The sequence below is a fragment of the Palaemon carinicauda genome, chromosome 1, assembly GCF_036898095.1.
Source record: "Palaemon carinicauda isolate YSFRI2023 chromosome 1, ASM3689809v2, whole genome shotgun sequence".
Lineage (NCBI taxonomy): Eukaryota > Metazoa > Arthropoda > Malacostraca > Decapoda > Palaemonidae > Palaemon > Palaemon carinicauda.
The window spans coordinates 303,645,309-303,658,189 of record NC_090725.1 but is presented as its reverse complement, the minus strand read 5'-3'; the positions used below and the strand labels follow the sequence as shown (position 1 = coordinate 303,658,189).

General features: G+C 46.1%; 1 protein-coding gene across 3 annotated transcripts in view; it reads left to right on the top strand.

Moving 5' to 3' along the window:
• LOC137658478 (phosphatidylinositol 4,5-bisphosphate 3-kinase catalytic subunit delta isoform-like) overlaps positions 1-12,881 on the top strand; it is a 106,760-nt gene that overhangs the window by 66,725 nt on the left and 27,154 nt on the right. For all 3 annotated transcript variants that reach the window (XM_068393241.1, XM_068393224.1, XM_068393232.1), the window contains exons 14-16: positions 9,163-9,293; positions 11,918-12,061; positions 12,290-12,414. In XM_068393241.1, coding sequence (XP_068249342.1) covers positions 9,163-9,293; positions 11,918-12,061; positions 12,290-12,414 — 400 coding nt within the window. The remainder of the gene's footprint in view (positions 1-9,162; positions 9,294-11,917; positions 12,062-12,289; positions 12,415-12,881) is intronic.

The following is a 12,881-nucleotide window of genomic DNA, read 5'->3' as shown; positions in this document are numbered from 1 at the left end:
TATGTGTGTTGAGCAAGAGATGGTGACAAGTTTAGCTTTTTCAAAAAGAAAGATAAAAACAAGTACAGTATACATGGGTAAGAGTGGCAAATGGAAGAGTGGTAGAAAGGGCATTAATGGATTATGTGTTGATAACTAAAAGAATGTTTGGAAGATCGAAAGACGTTCACGTGTTTAGAGGTATGGCTAACGGTATGTATGATCATTTTTTGGTGGAAGGAAAATTAGTTGTAGCAAAAGAGTAGGGGAATAGAGTAGGTGGATGTAAAAGGGAGCTAGCGAGGGTTGAAGAGCTAATAAAACTGGGGGTAAAAAGTAAATATCAAGAAAAGTTGAAAATGGCATATGATGAAGTGAAAGTAAGAGAAACTGGTAATTTAGAGGAGGAGTGGAAGTTAGTAAAAGAAAATTTTATTGGGATTGCAAGTGATGTGTGTGGCAAGAAGTTTGTTGGAGGCAGCATGAGGAAGGGCAGTGAATGGTGGAATGAAGGAGTGAAGGTAAAAGTGGAAGAGGAAAAGAGGGCTTTTGAAGAATGGCTGCAGAGTAATAGTGTTGAGAAGTATGAAGGATATAGAGAGAAAAATGCGGAAGTAAAGCGCAAGGTAAGTGAGGCAAAGAGGGCAGCTGACCTGAGGTGGGGTCAGGGATTGGGTCATTCATATGAAGAGAATAAGAAGTTTTGGAAAGAAGTGAAGAGAGTAAGGAAGGCTGGTACAAGAATTGAAGAGACAGTGAAAGATGGAAATGGAAGGTTGTTAAAAGGAGAGGAGGCAAGGAAAAGGTGGGCGGAGTATTTTGAAAGTTTGCTGAATGTTAAGGATAATAGGGAGGCAGATATAATTGCTGTTGCAGGTGTTGAGGTGCCAGTGATGGGAGATGAGAATGAGAGAGAGATTACAATAGAGGAAGTGAGGAGAGCACTAGATGAAACGAGAGTAGGAAAAGCATCTGGTATGGATGGTGTGAGAGCTGAGATGTTGAAGGAAGGGGGTGTGACTATACTTGAATGGTTGGTGAGATTGTTTAATGTGTTTTGTGTTGTCAATGGTACCAGTAGATTGGGTTTGTGCGTGTATTGTACCACTATACAAGGGTAAGGGAGATGTGCATGAGTGTTGTAATTCAAGGGGTATTAGTTTGTTGAGTGTAGTTGGAAAAGTGTATGTTAGAGTACTGATTAATAAGATTAAGGATAAAACAGAGAATGCAATCTTAGAAGTACAGGGTGGTTTTAGAAGAGGTAGGGGTTGTAAGAATCAGATTTTTACAGTTAGGCAGATATGCGAGAAATATTTAGCAAAAGGTAAGGATGTGTATGTTGCGTTTATGGATCTGGAGAAAGCGTATGATAGAGTTGATAGGGAAGCAATGTGGAATGTGATGAGGTTATATGGAGTTGGTGGAAGGCTGTTGCAAGCAGTGAAAAGTTTCTACAAAGGTAGTAAAGCATGTGTTAGGATAGGAAATGAAGTGAGTGATTGGTTTCCGGTGAGAGTGGGACTGAGACAGGGATGTGTGATGTCACCGTGGTTGTTTAACTTGTATTTGTTCCAACACGGAGTACTTACCTCGAACTACTTTCTTAGGAGTATCTGGGATTCTCCTCCCAACCGATCAGAATTTTGTGTAGTTTCCCCTATCTCCGTTTTCCCTAATGGGGTCCCTCTGTGGCGGATGGATACTCGCCCTGAGGCGACCCGGGTCAGCGTGCGAGAGCATGGAGCTAGGTCTCGGTCGCCAGTAAGCTTCTGGTCGCCCTGGAGTTCACATCTTGCCGCTCTCTCACATCCCGTCCGACCTTTTGTGTTACCACGTGGTTCCCTCGTGTTGTACCCATTCCCTTGTGCCCTTTTATTCACCTCCTATTCCAGTGTTCTTGTGTTGCTTGGTGTTTTTAGTGCTTATGGAATCCCAGCGTCGTTGCCCCGGGCCTAAGGCCGGTAAGTCCTGTGGTGCGTGGCTGTCGAAGACGGAGGTAGACCCGCATTCGTTGTGCTCCTTGTGCAGGGGTAGTGCATTTTCCCCGTCTTCCACGTGTCCGGAGTGTGTGTCCTGGCCAGAGATCCAGTGGGCCTTGTACGCCACCATGAAGAAAAAGGCGCCGAAGAGGTCCCCTTAGAAGGTAGGCGCCGCGTCGCCGTTAGCGTTACCTGCCGCTCCGTCGGAAAGAGGTTCCCCGTCGCCTTCCCCTACCCAGAGTAGGGGACGAGGTAAGTCCGTTGCGGGGAAGCGGCCCATTGCTGCTTCCCATGATTCTGATGTAATTGATATGGGGACTGTTGTTGCTACGCAGGCGTGTGGGGAGCCTGCTGGGGGGGCGGGAGTGTGTTGGGGAAACGAGGTTCTGGTGCCCGCAGTACCCGTCTCGACCGAAGACCCGGTGTGGGGGAAGGCCGGATCGGCTCCTTCCCCTGCATCGTGGCAGTGCATTTCAGGTGCTACAGTGCCCAGGGGAGACGTAGACAAAGAGAGGCAGCCTACAGGTTCGTCGGACCCCGATTCCATCGTCTGGACGGCGCCAAGGACGCCCTTCAGATCGCCAATGCGCCAAGAAGAGGAATTCGTGGGTTGATTCGCCTCTAGGAAGGCGCTACAGACTCCCCCGGCGCCGTCGTCTACGCTCCCGCCAGACTTCATGCAGCCCTTCACGCTGGTGGAACAACGCCAGGACCCTGCATCATCGACAGACTCAGAGGACTCATCTAGCTCCTCTTCCGTGTCTTCCTCATCATCGTCGTACGACTCGTCGTCATCAGAGGACTCCGACCCCCGGGAGGCGAGAAGGAACCGGAAGAGGTCTCATAGGATGAAGTCTCGCTCCCGTTCAGGCCCTTCCAGGAAACGGTCGAAGACCTCAAGGAGGAAGAGCAAGAAGAGGCACTCTTCCAGAGACAAGGGGGCTCAAGTGGCTTTCCCCCATAGTGGGTCGATCAGGGCCTCTGCCGCTCCAGTGTCTGCCTCATTGGCCTCTGGAGCCGCCCCCACGCCCTTGCCCCATGTGTCTTCTGCTCGATCCGCCCGTCGGTCGAAGCCATCGACTTTGCCATGCCGTTACCCGCCAAGTCACCGGCTCCATCCACCCAGCGGAGAGAGCCGCTGTTTCGGCCCGGTATCATGGCCTGCGTACCCGGTACCGCAGCAGCTCTGTCAAAGCGCCCTGGCCAACTGGTAGTACACTGCGGGTCCCATGCCCCACGGATCTCCCCGAGAGGAGGTAGACCCATGTCGGCTACCTCCGTCTCGGTGGCTCCACCCGTGACGGAAGTATCCGGGCCATCGGATTGGCCGGAAGAAGAGGACACGCCTCCCACATGGATCCATCCGTGCTTGTCGATGCACCCGACACGGAGGACCAGGTGGTTGAAGGCTTAATGGACGTCGGAGAGTGTTCCGCGGACGAGGTGTCTTCTTACAGGAAGGTCCTAGCCCTCATTAGACACCATCACCGATTGGACGAACCGAAGCCGTCGACGGAGCAGGCTTGGCTCTCAGGGTTGGGGAGGATGGTGGATAACCCTGTCCAACAGAAGCCATCCCTGACCCTCCCGTTGGCTCCGGATGTAAAGCTTGGGATGGAGCACGTCGACAGGTACGTCGCAGGACAGGTGAACTCCCTCAGAGCCGGGGCTAACGACCCAGAAGAGGTTTTATGTTTCTGATGGACGGCACTCGGGACCCCGCACAGTGGAAGCGGCAATAGCTGCCCTCAACCAAGGCAGTTCGGAAGACAGGACCATCTCTGCCCCAGTGTGCTTTTCCCTAGCCAAGGCTTCTATAATGGAAAATACGGCCCAAGATATAGTTAACGTGACCTCGTGGCTAGACTGGTGGGCATGCATGTTGGTTGGCCTCCAACTGTCTCACGACCTTACAGTGTCGGAAAACCTGACTCTGCTTCAGGAACTGATCTGCTCAGGGGGGAAGGCCATGAAGTTCCTCACCTTCCAGTCCCTCACACAGACAGCGAACTGGGTGTTGCAGAGGAGAGAGACAGTCCTTAACAAGTTGGCCCGTAGGCTCCCCGAACGCGCGGCAAAGTGCTTGAAGAACTCACCGGTGTGAGGTGACTCCATCTTCCCCCTCAAGGCAGTGGAAGAAGCTATGGAGAGTGTCCAAAAGCTCAGGGAGACAGGGGACCCCAGGCCCCCTGTAGTAAGACGTCCCACTCATAGAAGGATTGCGCCGGACGGTCCCCACCCTTCTACAGCCCAGACAAGAAGAGACTCCCCTTCTTCGTCCTGGCGGCAGTCCTCGCAGCCCTCCCGTAGGGGAAGTACTACTCCTCAGGCCTCCTTTAGGCCAAATTACTCTGGCTCAAGGAAAGGCCGTTCTAGCCGCGCCTCCAGGAGAAGGTAGGAAGAGAGGCCCCCTACTCCTGCTGAAGCCTCAGGTAGAGAGATGCCTCAAACGTTTTTGGCAAGCATGGCGGGACAACGGGGCGGGTCCGTGGTCTGTAGCAGTCCTGAGGGAAGAATACAGGGTTCCCTTCCTGGCGGAGCCGCCCCTCTGATTCCCGATCAACGAGCAGAATGGCTGGCACCCAAGGACCCCTTGAAGAAGGCAGCACTACAAGAGGAGGTGTCAGCCATGCTGAACAAGGGAGCTCTAGAACTAGTCAAGGACTCGTCCCCGGGGTTCTACAGCTGGCTCTTCCTGGTGGAGAAGGCGACGGGGTTGGAGGCCGGTCATCGGCCTTTCGGCCCTCAACAAGTTCATCAGCAAGACGGACTTCAAGATGGACACACCGAAGTCAGTGCTGGCAGCCTTGAGGGAAGGGGATTTCATGATGTCCCTGGACCTCAAGGGTGCATATTTTCAGATCCCTGTCCACCCCCCAGCAGGAAGTTCCTCAGAGTGAAGTGGGGTTCCCAGTCTCTGCAATTCAGGACCCAATGCTTCGGGCTGTCGACAGCTCCGCAGGTGTTCACGAGGGTGTTCACCTCAGTGTCAGCCTGGTCACACGAGCAGGGGATCCGGCTGATCCGTTACTTAGACGACTGGTTGCTTCTTTCAGCCTCAGAGGCAGTACTGAAGGAGCAAGGCGCGAAACTGTTACGGTTCTGCAGGGACTTGGGGATCACCATCAACATGGAAAAGTCGCAGTTAGTTCCCTCCACCAGGATGACATACCTGGGGATGGTCCTAGACTCCAAGTTGGGGAAAGCATTCCCCTCCGCAGAGAGGCTCGAGAAATTAAATCAGGTACTCCACCCCTTCCTAACGGACATACCAAGGAGAGCCAAGGACTGGCAGAGACTAGTGGGCCACCTGGTATCATTGGAGAAGTTGGTCCCTCGGGGAAGACTCAAACTAAGAACGGTTCAGTGGAACCTGAAGGAACTCTGGTCTCCGGGAGAATCTCTGCACAGGATGGTCGACGTGTCACCGGAGACAAAAGACACACTGAGGTGGTGGTCCGACAGGACGAACACCCTAAAAGGGATGCCATTCGCGACCTCCCCTCCAGAGATGTTGCTCTTCACAGACGCGTCGAAGGAGGGGTGGGGAGCCCATCTCCTCGAAGAAACAGCGAAAGGAAAATGGTCCCCGTAGGAGAGGGCCTTACACATAAACGTACTCGAGCTGTTAGTGGTCCAGAGAGCATGCATAAAGTTGGTTCATCGTCTCCGAGGGAACACGGTGGCTCTCATGTGCAACAACGCCACCGTGGTAGCCTACGTGAAGAAACAAGGAGGACTAAAATCAAGGGAGTTGTGCGACCTCACAGCAAGGATCCTGGAATGGGCCGAGAAAGAGCACATTGAGTTAATGGCCAGATTCATTCCAGGGAAGAAGAACGTCTTAGCCGACGGCCTCAGCAGGGTAGGTCAAGTAGTAGGGTCAGAATGGTCCCTACACCCGAAGGTGGCACAGACAGTCCTCCACAAGTGGGGGTCGCTGGTGATAGACCTGTTCGCCACGAGGCTCAATGCCCAGCTCCCCGTATTCTGTTCTCCAGTGCCAGACCCAGCAGCAGCGTTCGAGGACGCCTTCCAGCACCCGTGGGACAGACTCGGCGTATACGCCTTCCCACCTTTCGGGACCCTCAGACAGGTCCTCAACAGAGTCAGACGGTCAAAGAACTTGCAGATGACTTTGGTAGCGCCATGGTGGCTGGAGAGAGAGTGGTTCGCAGACCTGGAGGGGTTAGCGATCCTCCCACCGTGGCCGCTGCCAAACAGGGAAGACCTTCTCCGTCAGCCCCACGAAAACCCCTGGTCCCTCCAGCTACACGCGTGGAGGTTATCAAGCGTCTGCTGAGGAAGGAAGGGTACTCGTCAAAGACCGCCGCGAGGATGACTGGTTATCTGAGTAGATCCTCGGCCATTGTCTACCAGGCGAAATGGGCCACATTCATAAAGTGGTTCGCCTCCCAGAACATGAGACCCTTGGACGCATCTATTCACAAGATAGCAGACTTCCTGGTTCACCTGAGAGACGACCTAGGGGTGTCTATCTCAGCTATCAAGGGAGTTCGAGCCGCGCTGGGCCAAGTCTTCCTCCTCAAGGGACTCAACCTGGGAGCCTCTCGGCAAATCTCTATGCTCATAAGGAGTTTTGAGCAATCATGTTCTCCCCGCTCATCTAGAGTACCGCAATGGGACGTAGCCAGAGTCCTTAAGGTCCTATCTAAGCCACCCTTCGAACCGCTCAAGAATATTCATGATAAAGACCTTACCCTTAAAACGGTCTTCCTCCTAGCCCTGGCCTTCACTAAACGAGTCAGCGAGCTCCACGGGTTGTCGTACGAGGTCTCACACTCGAAGGGTTGGAAAGACCTAAGCTTTAAGTTTCTTCCGGACTTTGTAGCCAAGACTCAAAATCCTGCTTCCTGGGACCCCAAGTTCGAGGGCTTTTCAGTCCCAGCAATCCCACGTTCAGACAATGCCGAAGACTTGTCGTTGTGCCCGGTCAGATCAGTCAGAAAATATCTTGAAAGGACAGCCAGGCTTCGGCCGGGGATCAAGAGCCTGTTTGTTTCCTCGGGCCCGGTAAAGAAAGCGGTGTCCAAGAACACCTTCTCTTTCTGGCTGCGGCAAGTCATAAAGAAGGCTTCTGACAGTGACGGATCCACGGTGCCGGAGAAACCGCGCCCCCATGACATTAGGGGTGTAAGCATGTCTTTGGCTTTCGACAAGAACATGGCAGTTGGCCAGATTCTGAAAACAGGTACGTGGTCCAGACAGTCTTCGTTTATGGCCCATTACCTGAAAGACTGTACAAGGAAGTCTCTGGACTCCTTCTCCATTGGACCAGTCATTTCCGTGCTCCAACAGGTTTAAGGTTGAAGCCCCAAGGAAGCCCGAGGGAAGTAATTCCAAGCGACAAGTTCCCCCTTACTACTCCCTTTCCTGCTTCCCCTCTGTTCCCTTTCCTTGTCCTCCGCCCATGTGAGAGTTGATCGTTGGAGACGCCCATGTGCGGATGATTTTCATAGAGGTGAGTTACATAGGCATCAGAAAGTTTTTTGCGTAGTTCTCCCCGAGTCTCCGACCCTGTTTTTGATGTCAGCTGGAACCTAGCCTCCTATCTAGGTTCAGTCGCATGGTATCTATCAGGTCTCCCGGCCTGTAAGTTCACCCCTGCCTCCTAAAGTATAAGTCTCCTAAGAAAGTAGTTCGAGGTAAGTACTCCGTGTTGGAACAAATCACAAATTTTAAGTAATTTGTATTTTTCCTAACAGTACTTACGTTGAACTACTTTCGGGTTATTGCCCGCTCAGCCTTCCCCGAGTGTCTTACAGGAGTTCAAAATTATGGTTAGTAAAAGCTTACTGGTGACCGAGACCTAGCTTCATGCTCTCGCACACTGACCCGGGTCGCCTCAGGGCAAATATCCATCCGCCACAGAGGGACCCCACTAGGGAAAACGGCGATAGGGGAAACTACACAAAATTCTGGTCGGTTGGGAGGAGAATCCCAGATACTCCTAAGAAAGTAGTTCGAGGTAAGTACTGTTAGGAAAAATACAAATTACTTAAAATTTGTGTTGTTGATGGAGTGGTGAGAGAGGTGAATGCTCGAGTGCTTGGACGAGGATTGAAACTGGTAGACGAGAATGATCAGTTGTTGTTTACGGATGATACTGTACTGGTTGCAGACGCGGAAGAGAAGCTTGGCCTATTAGTAACAGAATTTGGAAGGGTGTGTGAGAGAAGGAAGTTGAGAGTTAATGTGGGTAAGAGTAAGGTTATGAGATGTACGAGAAGGGAAGGTGGTGGGAGGTTGAATGTCATGTTGAATGGAGAATTACTTAAGGAGGTGGATCAGTTTAAGTACTTGGGGTCTGTTGTTGCAGCAAATGGTGGAGTGGAAGCAGATGTACGTCAGAGAGTGAATGAAGGATGCAAAGTGTTGAGGGCAGTTAAGGGAGTTGTAAAAAATAGAGGGTTGGGCATGAATGTAAAGAGAGTTCTGTATGAGAAAGTGATTGTACCAACTGTGATGTATGGATCGGAGTTGTGGGGAATGAAAGTGACGGAGAGACAAAAATTGAATTTGTTTGAGATGAAGTGTCTAAGGAGTATGGCTGGTGTACCTCGAGTAGATAGGGTTAGTGAAGTAGTGACGGTGAGAACGGGTGTAAGAAATGAGTTAGCAGCTAGAGTGGATATGAATGTGTTGAGGTGGTTTGGCCATGTTGAGAGAATGGAAAATGGCTGTCTACTAAAGAAAGTGATGAATGCAAGAGTTGATGAGAGAAGTAAAAGAGGAAGGCCAAGGTTTGGGTGGATGGATGGAGTGAAGGAAGCTCTGGGTGATAGGAGGATAGATGTGAGAGAGGCAAGAGAGCGTGCTAGAAATAGGAATGAATGGCGAGCGATTGTGACGCAGTTCCGGTAGGCCCTGCTGCTTCTTCCGGTGCCTTGGATGACCTCGGAGGTAGCAGCAGTAGGGGATTTAGCATTATGAAGCTTCATCTGTGGTGGATAATGTGGGAGGGTGGGCTGTGCCACCCTAGCAGTACCAGCCGAACTCGGTTGAGTCCCTTGTCAGGCTGGGAGGAACATAGAGAGCGGAAGTGCCTTGGTACATGTATGTATGATGAGGAAGAATAACTGTAATCCAAAATAAATTATATATGAAATAAAAAGTAAAGATTAGTTGCCTTTGATGCTTGTCAGAATTTTTTGTCTAATGGCCTAACTTTTTTTTCTAGGTTGCAGAAATGATAGCATTATTGAAAGAATGGCCAAGACTTCCTCCTGAGAATGCATTAGAGCTTTTAGATTATGCATATGCTGAACCTTCTGTTAGAAGCTATGCCATTGACTGCCTTGTTCATCTTAGGTAAGATAATGGCAGTAATGCTGATTGTTCATTATATATGTTCTGATAGCTATTGAGGAAATTGATTTCTTCTGTCGGTTTTTTTTTTTTTTTTTTTTTTTTTTTTTAAAGGTCTGAAGATATTTTTATATCCATAATCTGCAAGGAATGGCTAGTCAATTGATAATTTATGTGACTAATGTCATTATAGTTCCTAATCTTGTATGTGGGAATACTTAGTTTAGAACACATTTCCCTGTAAATTTTCCCTAAGAAGTTAATATGTCCCTGTTTAATTAGTGAATCAACAATACATTAGAAGTAAAATAATTACTGTAGATTAATCTATCTGTAAAATATTGACAGAGAATAATTAGCTTTTAGATGCAACAGTAAATTATTGGGTTGAAATTTATACCTATGTTGCTTCTTTTATGTACATTGTAAAGTAATATCAAGAAGATTTTTAATTGTGAGTGAATACTACCAACTTATAATGGTGAAATTCATCTACATTGTTACTATTAAAATTTTAAGTAGGGCAGGAAATAAAGGCTTGCCTTTATATGTTAGATATGTAATTGTTCTAAAACAAGCCTTTACAGAGTTAGTAGGTTGGGCAAGGCACCAGCCACCCATTTGAGATACTACCGCTAGAGAGGTTTGGGTCCTTTTGACTGGCCAGATAGAATTACATTGGATTATTTCTCTGGTTACTTCTCAATTATCCTTTGCTAACACCTACACTGAATAGTCTGGTCTATTCTTTCCACATTTTCATGTTTCCTCATACACCTGACAAGACTAAAATAACAAAAAAATTCTTATTCACTCAAGAGGTTAACTACTGCACTGTAACTGTTCAGTGATTACTATCCACTTGGTAAGGGTAGAAGAGGCTCTTTAACTATGCTAAGCAGCTATTCTGGGTGGACACTTCAAAATCAAGCCATTGTTCACTAGTCTTGGGTATTGCCGTAGTCTATGTACCATGGTCTTCCACTGTCTTAGGTTAAAGTTCTTACTTGATGGTACACTCGGGCACACTATTCTATCTTGTTTCTATTCCTCTTGTTATTTTTCAAGTTTTTATAGTTTATAAATGAAATATTTATTTTATTATTGTTATTGTTCTTGAACTTCTTGTAGTTATTCCTTATTTACTTTCCTCACTGGGCTATTTTCCCTGTTGGAGCCCTTGGGCTTAAAGCATCCTGCTTTTCCAACTAGGGTTATAGCTTAGCAAGTAATAATACTAATAATAATTGAGGGTACATTCAGGCACACTATTCTATCTGTTTCCTTATTTCTTTTCCTCACTGGGCTATTTCCCCCTGTTGGAGCCCTTGGGCTTATAGCATCCAACTTTTTCAACTAGGGTTATAGCTTAGGTATTAATAAAAATAATGATACTCTTCAGTGGATTAAAAAAAAGAATGTTTAATAGGTCAGGGTATGCATGTAGGTGTGTTTATAGTGCAACTCAGATTCCAGGATCTCCAGTGATCAGCTATAGTCCATTTCTTTTAGCGATGCATATTTGCACCGACTCGCGGCGGTGCCCTTTTAGCTCGGAAAAGTTTCCTGATCGCTGATTGGTTAGAATTATCTTGTCCAACCAATCAGCGATCCGGAAACTTTTCAGAGCTAAAAGGGCACCGCCGCGAGTCGGTGCAAATATGCATCGCTAAAAGAAATGGACTATAGTAATTTTTTTTATATCTGTTGTTGTACATCAAAAGCTTACGAAATTTTTCTACCTCCCAACTAAATAACTCAGGCTGGTTATGATTGATGGGTTTTTATGAATAGACTTGATCCCATCAATTTTAGAGTAGTGGTATCTTCCTGATACTATTTTTTACTGCTACGTCACTGTCATTATATGTGAAAATTTGGTAGAGCATATACCTTCAGCAACACCAATTGAATTATGCACATTTTGGCATTAGTTACATGAAAATTAGATAAAAATTGACCACGATACCCCAAAAAGACTTATATTCCTTTGCGTGACCTCGACTTTTGGCCCAATCACTCCTTAAATCAATTTAAATTGTCCTTGGATCATGGCTAATCATCCCACCAAATTTCATGATTCAGTCAAACAGTTCTGAGTTATGCAAATCATAATCAAAGAAACATACTAACTTAAAGAGATAAATACAAGCCTATCAAAACATAACCTTCACAACTAAGTTAGAGACGTTAATGAATGAATGAGGCAATGCACATATACTTGAACATATGTTGTAAGTTATTATTATTATTATTATTATTAATTGCTAAGCTACAACCCTAATTGAAAAAGCAGGATGCCATGCTGGTTCTATCTTTAAGTCATCAGAAGGTACTAAAATGGGGCCATTCAACTCTGAATAAGGTCAATTATGATTGATGTTGATGGTTAAGTAGAAAAAAAATTTTATGCTATGATATTGTGTACATAGCAAATATAAATAACTTATATGAAAGGGATGAGTTTCATAAATGTTTTTTAAAGTAAACTTATAAGGAGAGAGTGTAGAACTATAGCACCACAAATTAGTACTGTATTCAGATGGATTAGAAACAATAGCACCCAATTTGTTGTACCCTATATGTTAATTCATGATGTGAATCAATTCCTTTATTTTATTTTCTAGTGATGATGACCTATTACTGTACCTACTTCAACTAGTTCAAGCCTTGAAGCATGAAAATTATTTACATTGCCATCTGGTTGAGTTTCTTCTAAACAGAGCGCTTAGAAATATGCGCATTGGACATTTCTTCTTTTGGCATCTAAGGTATTGTTAGTTTAATGTTGTAAGAGGCATTATAATTATATCAATTCTCAAAACTTTAAATGAAATATTTTGTGAAATCTGAGGAATATTGATTGCATATACTATATTCTTTATAATGTCATAGTAATTTTATACTTAAATTACAGCTTGAATCTTATTCGAGAAAACATTACTTGTATTATTTTATATTTGTATTTAGTTAGGGTAAATTATATTACTGGTTTTCAGATCTGAAATGCACATGCCAGCCGTTTCAATTAGGTTTGGACTCATTTTAGAAGCATATTGCCGAGGCTCGGTGGAACATATGAAGATTTTACTAAGGCAGTTGGGTGCCCTTAACAAGTTTAAAGGTAAGACCTTTGAGTGAACTGTTTTTATGTCAAGATCAGTTCATTGGTGAAGAAATCTGGGGCAGATTTTCATTTATCAGTAGAGAATAATCCTTAAAATTATAACTATATTATAGTGGTAAGGTGCAACCGAGAATCACTATTTGGTTTTGATTAATAATCTATCTGGCTTTAGGTAAATTATTTGTCTTTTTTTTTTTTTATGAATTTTTGCTCTGAGATTGACTATCTTAATATTCCATCATAGAAATAAATGAGAATTTGAGTTCTCTGAGAATATCAAGGAAAGTGAAGGCTCAACCCAATGGATTCGTGGTCCATCCAATACTGTTATTTCATACCCAGATGATTCATTTTTGGATAACTATAAATGAAATATAACAGTTTTGTATCTCCCCAATTAAGTCTTTGTAAAAGGAAGGAATCGGTACCAGATTTTTTTTTCTCATTCATGGAAATAAATATAG